Raw genomic sequence first — 19674 nt, 5'->3', positions numbered from 1 at the left:
TTTGAATACGAACAAACGGATTGTCTATCACGCAAGCCGCACTGGTAATCAACACAGTTGAGTGTATCAAATATATTTGAAGATATGAACGAATTTAAAAAAGGAATCATAGAGGCTGATACATAAATAAAATAAAAATTAGCAGAATGTTAAATGTTCATTCAATAGAAATACTACACCTCTACAACTGATTCCATTTATAACAGGATGCAGAAGACGTTGGAACTGACCAATGCGGTGAAAGGTCGACGCGCTGTATCCTTTATCGGTATCGACAGGGATACCTTTTCTACACATATCAGGGTCTGACATGATTAGATGAACGATAAATTGAACCACGAACCTTTATAACTGAAATGGTTCGAGAAAATAGCATCATATAGGGTCGACAAGAACGACACACAGAAATTGTTCATCCAATTACCCGGAGAAGAAGGATCATCCAGGATCAGTCATTAGTCATGATGATTATGCTTAACAGGTTCGATGACAGATATATGACAGTCAGCACGACCGATAATTCACGAGATAAGATGTAACCCTGTGATTATTTCCACTACAAGTAAAACGATCGACAACGAATCCTTCGAGTCATAAACACACATTGCTAAATATGTACATCTTCACTGTTTATGGAAATCGCGAGTTGATAACTCACGACAGTGACTTGCTACCGAACAGGGCAAGCTCTCTTGCGTCTCTTACAAATACGTTACACGTTCTGCTACCCATGGAATACATGGCTCCTGATTCTACGCCATCCAATTTTAAAAATTGTATAGAAAAGCGGATGCTTACAGAAGGTTTGGTGGGAGAAGTAAATGTACCTCCTTTATGGGATGCGGCGGTCTCCATATGTGTTTTCTTCCTTTTCAAACGCGAAAGTCAGTACAATAGACACAGGACAAGATGAGCATATAGTACCGATGCCATTGTTCTTTCTAAACCCATCCTTTTTTTATGTTCATAGGATTCAAAAAACAAAAAAAAAAAAAAAAAAAAAAAAAAAAAAAAAAAAAACGATTTATGTCTTCAACCAGATGGCAAGGCACCAAGTACTCTTGACCACCTGGACCAATAATCAACCTATAACCTCTCGGCACTGGCGAAATTAAGATGACACTAGTAGTAGGAGTTTTTTGAGGAGGTATACTCGATCAGCATTGACTTTTTAAAGACGATGATACTCGTTTCCATTCCATGGAAGCATTTAGGCATTAGAAATTTTTCATGGCTCTTAGAGTAAGCCTTTAATAAGGTAGGCGGTACTATAAAGCCTCTTGTATCTAGAGGGCTAGACGATTTCGAAGTTTTCAGTCAATCCGTAATTTGTAAAGCTCGAACTTACTAAGCAATTTCTATTAGCTTTGAAGGGAATGGATACGTTTCAAACGTAATCAAGTTATTGGTGTTCCTTTGATCTTTTGCGAAAGTTTCTTCGATTGCGGTGAACATTGTTTAGCTGTCACAAGTGGAAACGAGCGGTGTTGCTTTCAAGTTGGTTGGCGTTAAAGTACTCTGTTTTATATTAGTCCGTCATTTACAATAGATTCTGTTGTCATTCGCATAGAATATTTGCGTCGTGTTTCATATGACTAATTAGTTCTCAATAATGTAATGTGTATATGTTGTGAGGATTAGACTCCTTCTAATTACAGAGTTCTAAATGTTGCTGTGGTTATCCTGTGGACGAACATAGAAATACCATTAACAATCGGGTAAAGTCGTAGAGTGGATAGATATTGCATAAGTGTTGAATATTAATCTAACATGACACCAATCAAAGAGTTCTCCGAGACTGTTCAGTGTACTAATCCGTGTATACATAATATATGTTCGTAAATGAAGCTATCTATGTCCGGCTATAAGTTTTGATAAGTGGGTCAAATGGTATGTAAAAGTCCCCTCGTTCCATAGCAATGGTTTACTGATTTACATTTTATAGTCGTAGGATGGCATGACTACAGAAAAATAGCTAGACATTCCGTGAATTACTCAAGTCACGAGGAGCCTCGAAAATCACCCACTTACATCAGCAGACATGTTCGGTTTGATGCGTTCCCAGGACCTATGGCCTTGCTGTAAAGCAAAGGCTACCCACTCTTAATTAAGGATGTTATGACTAGAACTTTGAAATAATTCAATTTGAGTTAAACGCTTTATCTTTCGGTCAAGTCCCTTTTTACTCTACTCACTTCAATTGTTAAATTGCATTATAAAGTGTCGATCAATGCCTTCACTTGTATGGCCTTTGGAATGAAAGGAACGCTATTGTCGGATCCCTTGGCGTGGAACTAAGGAAACGAACCACCATCGGTGCCGAACTCGCGGTGAAGGTGCTATTACGGTGTTCGAGAACCGCAAGCTCTAAATCTCGAATTCGCTTGTCAGAACTCAGGTGCGTAATCACCATCACAAATTCATACTGCCTCCGAGCTATCGGTTTCCCAGTATGGAGACCTTGTTAAGTCGTTTCTACCTTTGAAATCTGTGGAATAAATTGCAAAATCCCAGCTTCTAGGAATATAAAGACTCCCTAGAGCACCATTGCATTGCTAAATCGTTGAAACGGACGCATTTCTGACTTGCCAGAGTTTTATGAAGCTGAATTTCGTCGTTTACAGCTCGACGAGTTGACTTGACACCGCCCCGGTGGATAATTTAAGTTGGAGTCTCATTCACATTATTGTATATAGATGCAAAAAAATGTATGTTATTCAAGCTAGTATATAGACAATACATTGTCTAACACTGACGGCAGTTGGTTTAACACAGAATTACTCACTCTCGGTGAAGCGTCGACTTGACTACATGTTCAGATCTCCAGACGTTTGCGTCAATGATATCAGGACCATACATAATTTGGTCAAAAAATGGTTTAACCTGACTACGTAGGACCCTATACGCGTAGATTTGGTTATTTTGGCCCGTCAAAACTGTTGTAGAGGAGAAAAACACTCAAAATATGCCAATGTCCTGCTAATTCACGGCGCTGAAGAAGGCAATGGAGGAACGCCAATGGATAGCTCCGAGGCAGTATGGGTCTGTGATGGTGATCACGCACCGGAGTTTTGACAGCAAATGTGAAATTTAGAGCTTGCGGTTCTCGTACACGCTATGCGTGTTTATGAAGCTCCCGTGTCGACATGCATCTTAATTATTCTATGATAGCCCAGAATTTGCTTTTCCTTGACGAGCCCACATCTGGTCTTGACTCTCAGAGTGCCTGGAACATTGTTGCCTTCTTGCGAAGCTTGGCCGAACAAAGCCAGGCTATCCTATGCACGTAGGTAAGCAGCTATTATCAATTATTTATATACTGATCTGTCTTATTCATTAGGATTCATCAAGTGAGCTTCTGCGGTGATGTACCTCTTTGCCATCTTAATGATTTTTTTTTTTGTCAAAAAACCTTTCGCTGAATTGTTCCATGTACGTCGTTTGACACAATTTTATTGTACCTTGACTGACCAAAATTTACCAGGTCTTCGATCGCTTCCTTTTGTTGAGGAGAAGGGTGGCTAAACAGTCTACTTCGGTGACCTTGGACACAATGCTGAAACTTTGCTGCACTACTTCGACTCCAACGGTGCTCGCCCATGTCTTCCTGAAGAAAATCCGTGCGTTATTTTTAACCGTTACACTGATGCCTTATCCTGATCTATCTCCGTCTAATTTCTAGTGCCGAATATATGTTGGACGTTATTGGTGCCGGAGCGACTGCCTTCAGCAGCATCAACTGGCACGAAGTTTGGAAACGCTCCCCGAGGCAGTCAGGACTGAGCAGGAAATCCAGGAGATCCATACAATTGGACGAAGTCAACCTGCTGTTGAAACTGATCTCAGGATTGAATACCCCACCCCATGGCGCAACCAGGTCATCGAACTTGTCATTTAAACAAGGAGCTGCTGACCATTACCGCATCGCCAAGCTCATCCTCAATGTTGCTGGTGGCTTCTTCATTGGTCTGTCTTTCTCAAGAACCAGGACAGTATACAAAACGTTCAGAATTGTATATGTGTAAGTCTTGTTCGTTTTAGGATTTGATCTTCGATCTCATAACCTCCTTTTACTAGACTGTTTACATGCTTCTCGTCTTGAAGTTGGTTTCAATTACTTTGTTGAGTTCACGAAACTGACCAATATTTCTACAGTCAACCGTTGGTGAACATGTTGCAAGTTCCCTTCGTCGCTACCCGTACTATCTACGAGGTCAGGAAGCACCCAAGCGGAATGTACAGCTGGACCGCCCACATCATTGCCCAAATTCTGGCTGAACTGCCATGGAACATCCTGGGATCCTGCCTTTACTTCCTTGTTTGGTGCTGGACCTCCCGCTTCCTATCTGGTCGCGCTGGTTATTTGTACTTGTCTGTTGGAGTTGTGTTCCCTCTTTACTACACCACCATCGCCCTAGTACGCAATGCCTACGGTCTGCATTTTTTCAGGCATGGCAATACATCGGACTCGGAGATATAAATAAACGCAGAATGACGTTAGGACACTGCTCATCCAGGCACTCCTTACATGTTGCGTCGTCATAGGTGTTAACATTCGTCAAAGGCATGCTCGCCTGCATCGCATCACCCTCGCCAAGTCCCGCGACCGACGTTTGCCATAGCAATGCTCGCCTGAATTGCATCACCCTCTCCAACCTGAGGTGACCTGCAATTCATTTCGCTGAGATTCGGCAAAGGCTCACACGCCAGAACATGTCCGTTCTCCATGCCACTACTCGCCGCAAATACGGAGAAGTCTTTCAGGGTTTCTAGGCATGGGCCCAACATTGTGGCGGAGAACGGCGAAATAAGAATTGGCGATCCTGATAATGGACCTTTTAACCTGGAGGATACAGATCCAGAAACACTGATAGAATGTTCGTAATCCATCCCTTAATATAAGTGATATTTTTACTTACCTTGTTCCAAGTGTGACGCTAGTGACAACTGTGGCTCGGAGAGTAATAGCAGTTCCGTAGCGGCACACGGAAAAGGTTTCGAAAGGAAGCTTAGAGGTCGAATAGACAGGTTAAAGTACTCTGTATTCGATGCTTTTCTGTAGCTACTACATAGCTGTATTTATACTGTAAAGGATAAGGTGTCCAAAAGAAGTAGACGAAGAAAAAGATAAAAGAGGGTTAATTGGGAAACACATGAAGGTGGAGTATAAGTCAGTTTCAAGGGGAATAGAATGAAGGATTAGGAACATAGAATGAAGAAAATGAGCTAACGGGGTGCGTGTATCGGGTGGACGGAGCGAAGGTGAAGTCCACAGAAACGAAAATTAAAGATAAGATAAAAAAGAGGATTATCGGGGTGTGGGAAACAGACCGGAACGTCACACCAAGTCAAACGGGTCCATTGGCTACGTGCCAGAGCACAGTTCCACAGATGGCGAGAAGAGGCTATGCTTCTTGGGTACGAAATGGACTGAACGATGAGATATTTCCTACGAAAGGAGAAATAGTGGATGAACAGTGCAGTAGCGGCAATGGCTGGTGATGCCTCTGCTAATGACGTGGTACAAAAGGGGCGAGCAGCCTATGCCAATCGCCAAGCAGCCATGTGGGGTGACTTGGCGAGGCGAACAGATTACCTATTTCGTATTACCAAGCCTGGCTATAAAAAGGGGTTAATCTAAAAATAGATATGGTTCAGCGTAAAAAAAATTGAATCATGAATCTTGAAAAAGTCCAACACATCTGCGGTGACCGTCCATGACGTTTTCTTCAATCGATCCTTTCGATCTACATGGTTTTGCATCTGAATCGGCAAAGCAGTACCGCGAACACATACAAGAGCTCGTCTACTATGGGGAATCACGATTAAAACGAGCGGTGGACGAGATTTTAAAAAAACCGATGGAAGATCAAGCTCCATTCCAAAAATGCCTACGAAAAGAACTGGTTAGTAACTCAATTAATGGGATACCTTTTACTAATGGTTTTACAGCATTACTTTTTGACTTACGTGGGCTTGATCACATCAATGGGACAAGTTGTTGATGTACCATTTACGCTGCGTTCGTTGGCATTTTCTTTAGGGAGAATTGCTCCAGAGGATCTACCCATGCAATTCAACGTCGAGTTCGTGCAAGCGCTTAACATAACACGCGATGAAGACCGTGGGGAAGTAGTAGCGAGCTACAAAAGACCGTGGTGGGAAGAATTCAGGCCAAGTTGGCGATCTGTCATAGACGATGGTTCAATCGGCGAGTGTTTATCACACCACAGGAAACTAATAGGAATAGAAAATAAACATCGTTTTATTGAGTCTCTTGGTAGCGATATCACTCCATCCTCGTTTGCCATGACACCAGGAGAGCGAATGCTCTTTGAACCACTTCAGAACGCTCGGCGAACAATTATGGTAATGACTGAAGCTCAAACGAGCCATCAGAGTGTCATTTTCAGAAAGGCAGAGGAATACTGGAATCTGCATGACGCTTCGAAGGCCGAAGGGATGAATAGGGACCATTGGAAAATGGGCATTACCGAGATGGGTAACAATATTACGGAGATTGGAGGTGTTGACTATGTTGATAGGTGCGTGTTTCTGCAGAGGAATAGCGTTCCAGCGGCGTTGATACCGAAACACCTAAGAATAGGATATCAACACCGGCATTTCAACGTGCGACGTCATGCAATGACCCGCCTTTGGTTCGGGATTCAAAACACCGTTCGAAAGACTGGAAACCGTCAGAATTGGATGATGATTACAGTCTCTCCCCGCTTCCGTCCCCTGCACTGCTGTACCGCTCAGAATCAATCCAAACCGATCAAGGCACCGTGCCTGTAGAAACTGTACCGCCCCATTCTGGTCCTGATATCTCGTGTGGTTCGCCAGAAGAAATGGGCGATCTTTCTATGCAAGCGTCACTATCACCAGGTTTTGCTAGCGCACGGTCCCGCGATGAAATGGCAGAGTTGTACGAGGATATAAAGCCCCATATCCAAGAACCTATCCAAAGTTACTCGCCCGAATTCCACCCACCCATCCGTATTCCTTTGGCAGATGAATTAGGAGATCTTTTCAGGGACATCCCTTCAACTCCAGGCCGATCATTTGATATGGAGATACTGGGGATACAGTCTCCTAATGTGCTCGCGACATTATACGAGGAAATAACACCCCAATTCGGCATAGATCGCCAATCCTCGCCGGAAATCAAAACACTTCGCCTGAACCCTTCGGCAGATGATTTAGGAGAACTTTTCAATGATATTTTACCGCCCTCAGGCCTCTCTATCGATCCTGATATTACTGCAACGCGACCTTCTGATGTACGTTCAACGCGGGACGAGGATGTAACGCTCCAAATTAACGTAGATCGCCAATCCTCGCCGGAAATCTGCGCACTTCGCCTTAATCCTTCACCAGATGATTTAGTAGATCTTTTCAGGGACATTCTACCACCTGCAGGCCTGTACCCCAATCTTGATATTAATGGAACGCGGCCTTCTAATGTGCCTGCAACATTGTACAAGGAAATCACACCCCAAGTCGACGTAATTCGCCAATCCTCACCGGAAATCTATGCGCCTCACCTTAATCCTTCACCAGATGAGTTAGGAAATCTTTTCAGGGGTATTCTTCCACCTTCAGGTCCATTTTCAAATGTCGAGTATACTGGAACTCAGTCTCCGCAAGAGTGTACAACAATGCGCGAGGATTCGACGCCTAAATGCTACCCATCTCGCCACATTGCTTCGACGGATGAATTAAGCGAACTCTTTATGGACATCCTACCTAATCCAGAGCCTTTGAAGAGGTCAGAGGCCCAGACCCCCAATAAACGTTCAGGGTTTACAGAAGATACACCACCCACGTATCATCCAAACTGTTATATTTCATCACCGGACGAATTAGGAGAGCTTTTCAGGGACTTAAAACCTGCCTCAGAGCTGTCGGAGAGCCCTAGTGCCTACGTTGCACAGTCCCCAAATGACATTGCAGCACTTTGGCAAAATACTAACCAACCCAATAACCATTCACCTCGCCATAATGCTTCGCCAAATGAGCTGGGGGCGTTGTTTCAAGGTATTACACGGCTCGCTCAAACGACGGATAATAGTGCTAACACAGCACTGCAAGGTACCTCAAACGTCATGTCTCGTCCACCAGCCTCGAGCAATATTCATGAAGATCAAAGTCTTTCATTGGGCAGTAGTAACCATCTGAATGGGCTCCCTTCCAAGAGGCAAAGACGTCAAAAATAAGCCCTAACCAAACTATCTCTTGCCCTCTGTAACATTAGACAGAATAGAATAGAAGTATTAGAGTACAGAGTATTTAATTTTTTTTTTTTTGTGCTCGCTGCATTTCGCCCCATTATGGGCGTACTAGCTTACACCGGGGCGAAAAACCTGGGTCCGCTGAATACGAAAACCAGACGCTCAGTTCCCCGGGTCCGCTGAGCTGTAGCCTGTGCACACCAGATACACATACTCCGGACCCGCTGAGGTGTGACCATACACACATCTATTCGACGGATCGACATGCACCACTGACCACAGTACGGCCTTTCCTTGTGTCTTACCATACAGCACACTGTTACACTGGAAAAGACTAACACACTCGATGGAATTGTAAATTTCTGTGTATCAGAGGGATGTTGTAGAGTATACGTACAAGCAACAGAAACTCGAGATGATGGTAGAAAGAGAGAGAGAAGGAATACTATTCTGAACAAGTAAAGGATAAACAGAAGACAGGCTGAATTTATAAAGCAAAGAACCAAAATCAGAAGCTAAGTAAGTTACATAGCCTACGTAAATTACCGATAATACAAGAGATATTGTCAAGCGAAACATGGTTGATTCAAGAAAATGTAGGACCGGTGAGAAATACAAGACGTGTAATCTGGGTAAGAGAAAGAGAGGCACCAAGTTCGCCTGACCCTGCTCGGTTCGCATATGCTCGGAAAGTCGAAAAGTGGTCTTACCCTAGAAATAGTGAAGGAAATGAGCTTGTAATAACTCGATTTCCATTTCTGTCATCTTGGTCTGGGAAAAATTGGCGAATCTGTGCAAAAAGCCGTGTATATAGTCGGGGGTCCATCGAGAAACAGCGTAAATCATTTCTTGCTTTGTAATCCCAAAGGCATGAAAGTCCTGCAAAAGGTGTATCATGGAAGGGGAACAGGAGTCGAGAAAGGATGCAATTGCATCATTTTCATTCGAGTCATAACGCGACGGTGGGCGGGATACGGTATTGGCTGACGATGAGGCTGGAAGTCTCACTGTTAACTCTGGTTGGGATGATGAAATTACCATACATACCATTGACGTTCTCCTCTAATCGTGAATCTGAGGAACTCGCCGATGTGGAAACCAACGGAACTATTTCAGGAAGGGTAAGTTTACTACGGGCTGGTCCGGGCATCTTCAATGAATTGGGGGTTGGGTACACCTTTAGTTGGTAAAAAAAGGATGAAGGGCCGTTATTTACTCACCCCTTTACGCTTCCGTACATTATAGCGCGCCATCTCAAGTCTCTCAATTATGTATTGCTCCACAAGATCAAGTCTTTCACTTTGATCATTTTGCAGTGAGTGGTTAAAAATATCGGGGTATGCTTTTAATACCTGTAGGAAAAAAAAAAAAAAAAAAACTGTAGTAAGTAAAGGTCCATGCAAATTAAACACATAGTCCGTGCCCACCGTTTGACGAAACAATTTCCGTTGTTCAACTTGAAGAGAAGGTGGCAAATCCAATGTTAAGCAATCCTGCCCAATTTTAATGATGTCGTTCTGTGAAGCAATGAGGATAATGTGCATGAATAGTATTGGAAATACTAACGACGATGTCCGAGACTGCTTGGTCATTATTCAAGCATACTGAGTTAAGCATGGCTTTTAGCTGACGCTCGCCCTATGTCATGCACTGTTAGTGTGTTGTACATAGTGGTGAATAGTACTGTTGTACTTGGCCTGTCTCTGTCTTGCTCTGAATTGTTTGCATTTCTGGAAGATATGGGAGGGCTTATTGTCTGTTGGGGAATGATAGAGGGGCAAGGGAAAGTTCAAGTTCAACTTTACGATCCCTCTTGTATCCGCCAATTTGACTGTGACGCTGTTCAATCGCTGTTCGGATCCGATATATCTGATCATTCTGATGTGTGTTACTTTTTTTTAAACTCACCTGTCTGTCACCGTGCAGTGCGGCGCATTCAATGAATTTATTTTTAGTTTCCGTGGGCAGAGGGAATTGCCATCGCCGGAAAGGCTCGGGTACAAAGGAGAGATCGACATTTACAGTTGGTCTGTTGGAGACTGTGTTTGATAGTAGGTTGGGATTGCATTGGGTGATGAATGTACCTTTTGGTATTGAGGTATGTGTTGGGTGAGTATTTTTGATATTTTGTTTAAAATTACAACTTTAAAGATCTTTCAGGGAAATTAATACACACATTCAATTGGACAAGCGCAACCAGCTGCGATTACACGCAACCATTTCAAACTGGAAGCCATAATCTGACACTGACTGATGTATGTTTATTCATGATGAAGGGGAGACACTGGGTAAATTCTGTATGACGTATACTTTTGTTGCCACGTATGTAAATCGGGCATGGGTCAATGACAACATCTACCTTATTGTAGGAACCGCTAAATTCCTGCGAGCGGAACAACGACTTAGCAGTTGTATGAATCACCCAGAATGCAAGACTCACAAAACGACGAAGTCCAGCACCTTGGCGCCCAAACCCTGCCAAACATGTGAGAACACGCCGCGCGCTTGTCAGTCAAATCACACCCATCCCCTGTCTGGCGTTTCCATCCCAATGTTTTATCGTCCATTTTCATTCTCAATACCTTTCCACAATTTCATCTTCCTCCACTATCTACCTATCACACTCGTCCTTGTATCTATCACACAAGAGTTACTCAACTTACAACCAACCGGGTAGCAGTGTTTTGTTTGTTCATGAAGCCGGTAGATAAAAATTCGTAAATAGAACTAGTATATAAGTAGTCGGGCAGTCTGTGAAAGCGGTAGTGGAAATTTACCCTCGAAAATTTGGTTTCTCTCCGCTCCTTGTACGTTCTCAAAGCTTAGCTGGCTATCGAAGAAAATCTAGCAACGCTACCTAACTCTTGTAACCCTACTTGTAAGGTGAGCCGTTGCTACGCACGGCAGATACGAGTCCTTGTGATCAATTCCGTTGGAATTTATCAGACATGTCGTTTAGGAGGGGCAGCATCCAGTATATTATAAGATTGTAATAGCTCCATCTAACTTGAAGACAAAGACTGGACTGAAAAGAATGAAATCACTAATGTTTAAGTTGTCCTATTGTAGATTTCCGAAGCATATTTCTCAAAAAAGTCAAAAACAAAACGAGATGTTAATATACAAAACATGTATTTGATTCGTTTTTATTTCGCGTATATCAATGGCCTCCAGCAGTGTAATCAACTAACTATTCATGGATTCTAGCCTCTTACAGGGAAGGATAAGCGGCATCCCAATCTAAAGAGAAAGCAATAGTCAATGCAGAAGCCTCTCAAATTCCAATGACGAACGACTGGAAATAGGATAAGAACTTGGCAAACGTCGATTCTGTCGACGTGCCTTCAGTTAAGAAGAAAAATGGAAATGGAAAGGAAACCACCACCACTAATGCTAAGAGTAACAAAAAGGCACTTACATCAGACGATCTGGCTGCAAAAGAGACCGAGAAACTGCAGGTACAAGGGAAGCGGACCGAAAGTAAAATTCTCATAGTTAGTAGTGAATTTTTGTAGATTCAACAGAAAGGTTGTATTATGGTGAATTTACATGTTTTACACTCATCGTTTGAAGAGTCTAATACTCTATCCTATCGTCGTCATCGTCTTCCTGTGCTCGTCTGGGAAAAGGAAGAAGATTATTTGAGAAATAAGGAAAGTGGATGACAGGATTGGGGTTTGGAAACCACCTGGCGAACCAGATCATCATTGGTGTATGTTGAAGGTGTGGTGTGAGGGTGGGGTTCGCGGAAATTTGAATGCATGAATTTGACAAGACTGAGATTGTTTGTGGATAGTGTTGCTGTGATATTCTCATCTTTCATCTTGCCATCGGTGGGTTCTTCGCCGTGGCGAGCTTCCAGATTTGACGAAACGTCCTCTTCGCCAAAAACCTCAGCCACATTTGACTCTGCATGCGAGGTCCCTTCTTGATCTGATGTTCTCAAGTTGGTGGCGACGTCAGTCTGGTCTTTGGCGAGTTCAGTGTCTTTGGGCGAGATGTGATGGCAAGCGGGATTACATTGTCCAAAGTCAATGTCAATTAGTACTTAGTACATAGTAGACATCCTAGTGTAGAAAGGTGAGGAACGCTCACCCGTGCGTCTTAGCACATCGATTGCTTGTTGCACGATAATAGATAGATTACAAACAAAAGTCAATGTCAATGGGTTGATCCGAAGTACCTCCATACCACTGGTGTTGGCTGGCTTCTAACTTTTCCCGCGAATGAACAGGAATGTAGGGCATCTTATCAGCATCAATCTCCGCCGAGGAATCCGAATCCTTATCACCAAATTTCTCGCCCTGTTCGTCCTGTCCGCCCTTCTCGCCTTCTTCGCCGTTCTCGTTCTCTTCGCCGTTCTCGTTCTCTTCCCCGTTCTCGTTCTCTTCCCCGTTCTCGTTCTCTTCGCCGTTCTCGCCCTCTTCGCCGTTCTCGTTCTCTTCGCCGTTCTCGCCCTCTTCGCCGTTCTCTCCCTCTTCGCCGTTCTCGTTCTCTTCGCCGTTCTCGCCCTCTTCGCCGTTCTCGCTCTCTTCACCGTTCTCGCCAATCCCGGTTTCATCACCAACCTTGCCCGAAGACTTAGAGAAAAGTCCTTTGCTGTCAAGAATTTTGGTTTGAGAGTCAGTTTGAATTCCTTGGTCCTTTGTACTCCCGCGGCGAAATGGGCAGGGACCTTCTTCCCCTCTGTGGTAGGTATCATCGTGCATGTTCTCCATCGTTATTTCAACACCGACTAATTTATGAAGGACATCACTATGATAGGAATGCAGGACTTCGAATTTGTTTGAGAGCATGTCTATAGCAGCCATGGAAAACGCCATTTTCGCTGCAATATAGTCGAAGCCATGGTCGTGATTAGCCAATTGCTTGTCGATTCGCTTCATGACTTTGTTCATCTTAGTGATATTCTTCTCTAATCGGGCCAGGCGATCTTCATTAGGGTAAGCTTCATTATCTGCATCTGCTTTGTTGTCTTCCCAATTGCGAATATATGTCGGCCGTGTAGGTAGTGGGCCTGCTGGAGCACGAGCTTCACTTCGCGCCATATCTTCTGCCACCCATGCTTCCCAATTCCTGGCAAATTCTTCTACAAAGATGTAAGCATACAATTTGCATAATACTGGATGAATTCTTACCAATGTCTTTAGCCGCTCTCGCAGATTTCTCGGGAGGAAGTGAGCTAGACGATGCTTTGGGTGGTGCGGTGTACCTTGGTATGGCTTCCCATGATTTGAGTACGTTCTCTGTTTTGATCTTAGCCTCAGTGTAGACAAACTGATAATGTACCTTACCCATAGGATGTTTGTCTTGGTTGGTTTGGGAAGAATTGAGGTCTGCGGTCTGCTCGGATATAGGTTGCTTTCCATTGCTGTGCTTTGGATCTCTCAGCGCCGGCGAGTGATGTTGAGGGTCGTGATGGCCACAATTTTCATCTGGTTCAGGTGAGCCGGTTTCGCGTTTAGGCCTTTTTTGGCGATGCAATGGTTTTCCATGTTTTCTAGCTTCTTCAACAGGACCTGTGATATCTTCGTTCGCCTCAGGCAGCCTCCTCACAATAGTATCCCCTCGATTGTCACAGCGAACCCGATGCGAACCACAATAAAAGCAAGAGTACCCTTTATATGTGACACGGCAATTAATATTGCGATCTGCGCACTGAGCGCAGGGTTGGAGATGGACATAGTTGGTTGGAACAGGAGGTGTGCGATCCTGCTTTGTTTCAGAGCGGCCTTGCACCTTTATGTTCGTTTTAACGTTGGAATGTGGGGCGGGTTCTGGAGTAAGTTTGCGACCAAAGTTTTCAGTAGACGTTGGACCCTTTGCTACTGCTGCCATGGCTCGTGTGATTCGTTTTCCAGATGAAGTGTCCGACGAGGGTGCAGGTGCTATAACACGAGTGTCTGGCGGATTGATATTAGAGGGAATATCTGATGGAACATATCCATCTTCGTTATTGTTGTCGCTTGAGTTTTCAATAGATACAAGTGTTTTTGGTGGTGGAAGTTCGGGGCTGGCTTGCCTGGCCTGTTGCACTCGACGTTTCTTAAGTGGAGGTGACGGTTCTCTAATGAGTGCGGAATGGTTTGCACTGTCGTTGACGATTGTCTCTGCGACTGTCTTGGTTTTCTCAGCGCTACTAGACCGCGAGCGCTTATTGGCGACTTGGTGTCGAGACTTTCTTGTCGTGCGTCTTGGACCCTCAGAGTCTTGGCGAATTCGGCTGCCCTCGCCATCCACATTTTGGCGAACGTGCACTTCTGAATGCTGGTCATCCTTGCCTTCTAATGTGGGCTTCTGTACTGGTTCATCGTGCGGATCATCGATCTCACGTTGCAGATTTTGGCAGTATTCGAGAAACTCGTGGCTGCGATGCTCTCTCTTGCGGAAAGCGTGTCCATAAGCACTCAGAAAGGCGAAAAGGAAGTTATACTGGGGCTTTTCTTTTTCCTCCTTGAAGCGACCGCAGGTTGTGGCAACCGCTTTCTAAATTGTTGTCTCGGTGTATGGTCAACATGTAAAAAGAATATAACTCACTGCTGTTTCCAAGTGCGAATCCATAACTTTAGCAACATCACCATCGACAAGGCTCTTCCGAATTTTTTGATCAAGTATCTTTATCGCCTCCTGGAACGTTGATAGATTATGGATAGATTGGAGCTCAGTGGATTCAGACATTATGGAAGGATTTGGATTTGAGGTTGTATCGTAGCGGAAAGATAGAATTGTAATGTCTGACAAGCTAAAATGATTTTCTCGCGGCTGACGCCGGCATGCTCGATCAGCATTGACTCTGCACTGCTCAATCAATTTGTAAGGTCGATTGTCTGGTTGACATGCCTCCTCAAAAAAACTCTTACTACTAGTGTCATCTTGATTTCGCCAGTTCCGAGAGGTTATAGGTTGATTAGTGGTCCAGGTGGTCAAGAGTACTTGGTGCCTTGCCATCTGGTTGAAGACATAAATCGTTTTTTTTTCTTTCTTTTGAATCCTATGAACATAAAAAAGGATGGGTTTAGAAAGGACAATGGCATCGGTACTATATACTCATCTTGTCCTGTGTCTATTGTACTGACTTTCGCATTTGAAAAGGAAGAAAACACACATATGGAGACCGCCGCATCCCATAAAGGAGGCACATTTACTTCTCCCACCAAACCTTCTGTAAGCATCCGCTTTTCTATACAGATTTTAAAATTGGACATATCTGAAAGGCTATTGGCACTCAGGATTTGGCGCAATTAGGGCTACATGCCGATGTCATAGCTCTTCAAGAATTGCTTGACATTTCGTAACAGGACGCAGCACATAGGCTTTATCTGGCCGAAATAGAAAAGTGCAAAATGGGACATCAGACATTGGTTGCACTCAGACGCATTCAGGAAGATATTGATAAATGTATAAAAGGGTTCGAAGATTATTGTAAGAAAGGAAAATGAATACATAATATAGTTTTTTTATAAAAAATATTAAGTGATGAGGTGGGCGAGCCGGCTGGCGAGCACGAAAATAAAGGCGAACGGTATATTATTATCATTTTCACATATCGTTTTTACGACGTAAAAATTGATGAGCGCCAGCAGTGAAAGTGAAACATTTGTATCGTCAGGCTTGACGAGGGTAAAAACAAAAGAAGGTAACAATAGATCTAACCAAGTCGTGCCACATTACACACTCACGTCGCTCTCCCCGCCAGTGATAAGTAGTGACTGCGCTAAAATTTAATGGAAAAGAGGGCTTGTTCAGAACCATTCAAAAAAAGGGATATGGACCACAACGTACCACCTGCACAATCTGCGACTTTGCAGGTTCGGGTATGTTGTCGATATGTTCCTGAGTCATACCCAACACTATCGATATAGCCTATAATATTCCCATTCACAACCACAACAGTGTAATTGAAAAGAATAGAGAAAATTGCATGTAAAACGGAACAAGTCATGAGGAAACATAAGACAACCTGTCAGTAAACAAACACTCACACGTTGTTGTTCTGGATCCATCTCCACAAATGCCGTTGCTATTTGCGCAAGCTGTTGTTGCTGCTTTATTAACGGAGGTTCGACAAGTGTAAGTGGGGAGGTACAAGGCGACAACGACGGGTCGTGGCAGATCCTATGTAACTCAAGGAGATATTGGGCATGCGCATGGGGTTTTACGGCAATCGACGATTGCTCCCGTGTCGTTGGCATCAACTGACTTGAGGAATAATGCAGGCCATGCAATGGGGAGTATGGCGTATACAGTGGGTATTGGCTATCTGAACCTGTTGGTCCTTGGTCGATTGGAGATTGAGTTAGAGAACTACCAGCCGCAGCGGGTCGTCGCGAGGAAGCGAGCATACGTTCAATCATAATTGGATCAACAAATCGATTCAGTACGAGGGAATGGCAAAGTGCGTAGGCTAGCTGTGGGTACCTAATGAGCAGCGTTCGAGCTTTTTCAGGATATGTGATCACGAAAGCCTGAAAATGAAAAAGACAAAGGTTCCAATCAATACAAAACACCGCAAACAATGACGTTAAAACAGAAACTCAAATTCCGTTGCTCACCTTCATCTGAGCCAGGGCCTCGCGAACTTTACTCTCCGGTAACTCAGCCACGATCCATTTAATGTGGTCAAGTGCTGAAACACCACTCGGGATGGTTATCCCAGGTGGGATATTCGCTAAAAATGTATCATTGTCATTCCACTGCCCTTTACCCCCGTCATTTGCATCCAAATGCATTCGGCTACGGTATTCGGATGACCCAGTGTAACCCCTATCCATTATACGGCCTCTAACAGTCGTTTTTCCTTCCAGAAGAGGGTCCAAATCGGCCAAATCGACACGCAATGAACGACCTCCGCAGTCCGTATTATTGAGATTACGAACAGCCAAAAGAGCAGTCTCGTGATCTTTGACATGAAAAGACAAGTGTCGCGTACGTGTGGTAGATATTGAAGCAGAGACAATGCAGTTTGCAGTTTCGGTGTTGATATACAAGGACAACGGGATGGGGTCGCGAATTAAAGTTTGATACGCACATAACAGTAAAGTATAACTGATTGCGCGGGTAAAAGGATTTCACATCAAGGAGATTTCAATGGATATAGGGTATACACATAACCATAACGGTCGCAGTATTCGAGGTAATCGAGCCAAGAACAAGCCGTGATTTGATTTTTGTTATGATTAGTGCGTTGTACACACATTGAAATATATTGGGTTTCACGAAGAATGTATCATTCGAAAAAGGATGCGGCACATTGTTGTAATTCGTGGATATGAGGAGTGAGGTTAATTCTGGGTAAGTTAAGTAATTCGAAATTCGACACTCACGCGTTTGGGTGTATTTGAGACATACAAGACAATCGTGACAACAGAGTTGATATAATCGCATCCCATTAAGTAGTGTAGGAATGAATAAAAGAGAAACTTAAAGATCAGACATAATACGTGTTGATAGGCAGGAAGAAGCGAGATAGAAGTACCTGCAAATTCACAAAAGCCATAACCTTTTGGTTTTTCTGTGTCTCTGTCGAAGGCGAGCCTGTATAGAAGAGTGTATAGAGTTTAGTTGTAACCTCTCCCGAACAAGAATACGAAATACGATACCTAAATCCTACAACCTGACCAACAGCCTTGAAAATAATCACAATTTGTTCTTCTGTCATGTTAAAAGGCACATTGCCAACTTACAGGTCACCAATACGGACAGAGAAATGAGACGAAAAGGATTTGAGCACTCCAATAAAATACGCACCAAACACCACACGACTTTTGCTGTTAGACATAACAATGTCACTGTACAAACGTTTTACTGGAGCTTAATATATCAAATGCAGAGCAAGTGTCGTCAATCAATTGATTTACCGTAGACGTATCTTGTGACCCTGGAATATACCGACGTACCCGATGACTGTAGAATTGTATTTGTAGACGGGAATGTCTATGTATATGGGAACGTCCGCACTCCAAACTCGTCTACCGAAGGATATCCGAACCTTCGCACGGTGCGTTCATCGCCTTTCACAGATGCCATACAACCCGATATGTTTAGTGCGCCACAGAACAGGATAGCCCATCAAGAAACAATAGTAATAATCCATTTGGTTATATACTGTCAGCGCATCGGCGTCAACCATCATTTCTCACCGTTTACTATACATACACAAAGTCCATCAGAATCATCATGTAACTTATACTTCAACATGCCGTTGAATAGTCTACGCAAGATCTGCCAACGAACTAGATACTTTGTTCCATCCAATCTCAGATTATGTAAAATCAGAGTCATCTCGAAATTCGTTCAATTGACCAGACTGTATACAAATCAAAGTTTAGCTAAAGGACTCGGGACTCAGATGACTACTGGCTCCGTGTTAGCTGTCTTCTCTCGATTTACGAGAAAACGCAAATGCTCGCCAGACCGATCAAACCGTATTCAATGATTCTCGGAGAAAACCAAAGAAAATGATCTACAACGGTCTATCATTTACGTAATTTTTGAGTCTGACTTTGAAGCTCTCCCCTCCCCGGGGAGCTCCTCTATGGGCTTGTCCGGAATTCTGTTGATTTTTGGGTATCAAATCCGCGAAACCGGACATACCTTCTCAGCAGGTGTACTTCCAAATATGGAAATTTCTCTCCCTGTGGGTGTCAATCAGTCGATCGACACCGACCAAATTATAGCAAAAAAAAAAAAAAAAGTACGGTAATGGTACTATTTGATGACCGTGTATGATGAATTTCTTGTCTTTTTCTCTCTATTTAGACTCAATTTGAAATGCGAAAATATTCTTTGATGGTCAAGAATACGAATACTATACTTTTTATTGTTATTTCTTATAGGTTCAACTAGGATAACCAATTGAAATCGAATCATCTCTCAAGAGTAACCCAAACTAGTACAGAACAACAAAAAGTCTGTTTTGAATGTCCGAAATTACATGGAAAGACTATTAATGCCATTATCAAAATCTAAAATGAAAGACTGCGAATGCGAGACTGAAGCCATTCCAGGATCAACGTCAAGACCTGGTTGAAAAATCACCAGGTCTTTGGCGACTCTGGTAACGTCTGTATCAACAGGGCCATTGAAATGCATCTCAGATACGAAAGGTAAGTGGCTCATGTCACTAACGAAACTGACAGATCGGCACAAGCCTTCTTCGTTGGGTGCTCTGGGACGGTTGAGGTAGGTACCCTCAGAATGAATAACTGACCCAGATTTATGGCAAAACCGTAATAGTTCGGCAACTTTCGTGTTTAAATTTATATAAACATTGGAAAAAATGTCCATTTTAATCGAAGTACAAGTTGTATTTGTTTGTTTACGGGGTGCTCTAGCTCCGGTGATGTGGCTGTAAAAAATTGGATCTCTGGGTTCGAAGCTGTCGATAGTGAACCGAGGACGGGCTTTGTGTTTATTTTGGTAGTCTGCGATAACGTGTCGC

At 43.5% G+C, this 19674-nt stretch overlaps 4 protein-coding genes across 4 annotated transcripts; 2 read left to right on the top strand and 2 right to left on the bottom strand.

Annotated features, from left to right (window-relative positions):
* Window positions 1-3146: 3146 nt before the first annotated feature.
* Window positions 3147-4622, top strand: JR316_0009575 (Brefeldin A resistance protein; the record flags this gene model as incomplete). The annotated part of the gene is made up of 7 exons (XM_047895275.1): window positions 3147-3286; window positions 3341-3350; window positions 3485-3624; window positions 3683-4013; window positions 4078-4103; window positions 4156-4417; window positions 4491-4622. The coding sequence occupies 7 exons, from the start codon at window positions 3147-3149 to the stop codon at window positions 4620-4622; spliced, it is 1041 nt and encodes a 346-aa protein (XP_047744994.1).
* Window positions 4623-5717: 1095 nt separating this feature from the next.
* JR316_0009574 (uncharacterized protein) lies at window positions 5718-8219 on the top strand (the record flags this gene model as incomplete). The annotated part of the gene is made up of 3 exons (XM_047895274.1): window positions 5718-5906; window positions 5953-6545; window positions 6608-8219. The coding sequence occupies 3 exons, from the start codon at window positions 5718-5720 to the stop codon at window positions 8217-8219; spliced, it is 2394 nt and encodes a 797-aa protein (XP_047744993.1).
* A 3613-nt stretch (window positions 8220-11832) lies between these two features.
* On the bottom strand, window positions 11833-14912 carry JR316_0009573 (uncharacterized protein; the record flags this gene model as incomplete). The annotated part of the gene is made up of 5 exons (XM_047895273.1): window positions 11833-11853; window positions 11932-12221; window positions 12385-13323; window positions 13373-14720; window positions 14772-14912. 5 exons carry the CDS (start codon window positions 14910-14912, stop codon window positions 11833-11835), a joined length of 2739 nt encoding a protein of 912 aa, XP_047744992.1.
* A 582-nt stretch (window positions 14913-15494) lies between these two features.
* Window positions 15495-17892, bottom strand: JR316_0009572 (Cleavage stimulation factor subunit 2; the record flags this gene model as incomplete). Its single annotated transcript, XM_047895272.1, has 7 exons — window positions 15495-15553; window positions 15910-15943; window positions 16017-16097; window positions 16217-16699; window positions 16787-17133; window positions 17710-17768; window positions 17834-17892. 7 exons carry the CDS (start codon window positions 17890-17892, stop codon window positions 15495-15497), a joined length of 1122 nt encoding a protein of 373 aa, XP_047744991.1.
* Window positions 17893-19674: the final 1782 nt, after the last annotated feature.

The sequence above is a fragment of the Psilocybe cubensis genome, chromosome 9 (assembly GCF_017499595.1).
Source record: "Psilocybe cubensis strain MGC-MH-2018 chromosome 9, whole genome shotgun sequence".
NCBI classification, from domain to species: Eukaryota; Fungi; Basidiomycota; class Agaricomycetes; order Agaricales; family Agrocybaceae; genus Psilocybe; species Psilocybe cubensis.
This window is presented reverse-complemented; position numbering and strand designations above follow the sequence as displayed.